At 45.7% G+C, this 578-nt stretch overlaps 1 protein-coding gene across 1 annotated transcript in view; it reads left to right on the top strand.

Annotated features, from left to right (window-relative positions):
* LOC119587334 overlaps positions 1 to 190 on the top strand; it is a gene marked incomplete in the record, with an annotated part of 4896 nt that extends 4706 nt beyond the window's left edge. Inside the window, 1 exon segment of the mRNA XM_037936082.1 lies at positions 16 to 190. Coding sequence (XP_037792010.1) covers positions 16 to 190 — 175 coding nt within the window.
* Between the last annotated feature and the right edge of the window lie 388 nt (positions 191 to 578).

The following is a 578-nucleotide window of genomic DNA, read 5'->3' as shown; positions in this document are numbered from 1 at the left end:
CAATCCCTTCCAAAGCATACCTTATATCGTCATGTTTGGACTTAAGATGATCAAGCAGGTGATCCAATTCCTGTCCATGAACGAAGTCATAATGGAACTTGAGAGCCACCTTAACACCCTCATGGTTGCCTACTGCTCTGAGGAGCTCTGGCAGACGGGGAATCTCACGTGCGTTGCTCGTCAATTCTAGAGTCACTTTTTCTGGCTTGGAATGAGGCATGAGCGAGGCATAGATTCCTACCTCCTCATCATTGACATAGATATGACCTTTGCAGCTCTGTGAGACAAAGGAGGCAATGTACTTTGATGTTGATGCATCACATTTCACTTCCCTTAGGATATCAAGCCATGAATCTCTGCTGACAATGCCAGCATGGCAGAACAGTTTGAGCAGCTCCTTGGAAAGTTCATCAGGCACCTGGTGTGCATGCTGACCTAGAAGCCCCGCAAGATGTTTAAGCACATTGCAGTACCTGGAAAACACTATAGAGTCAATCTTGGTACATGGACTGTTTCTAAAATTTCGATATGGTTCTCTGTATGACCTTAGGAAGGACTGTGCGCTCACTTCCATGAAG

The sequence above is a fragment of the Penaeus monodon genome, chromosome 22, assembly GCF_015228065.2.
Source record: "Penaeus monodon isolate SGIC_2016 chromosome 22, NSTDA_Pmon_1, whole genome shotgun sequence".
In the NCBI taxonomy this organism is placed as follows: domain Eukaryota; kingdom Metazoa; phylum Arthropoda; class Malacostraca; order Decapoda; family Penaeidae; genus Penaeus; species Penaeus monodon.
Note: the sequence above shows the minus strand (reverse complement) of the source record. Positions and strands in the feature narration are given on the sequence as shown.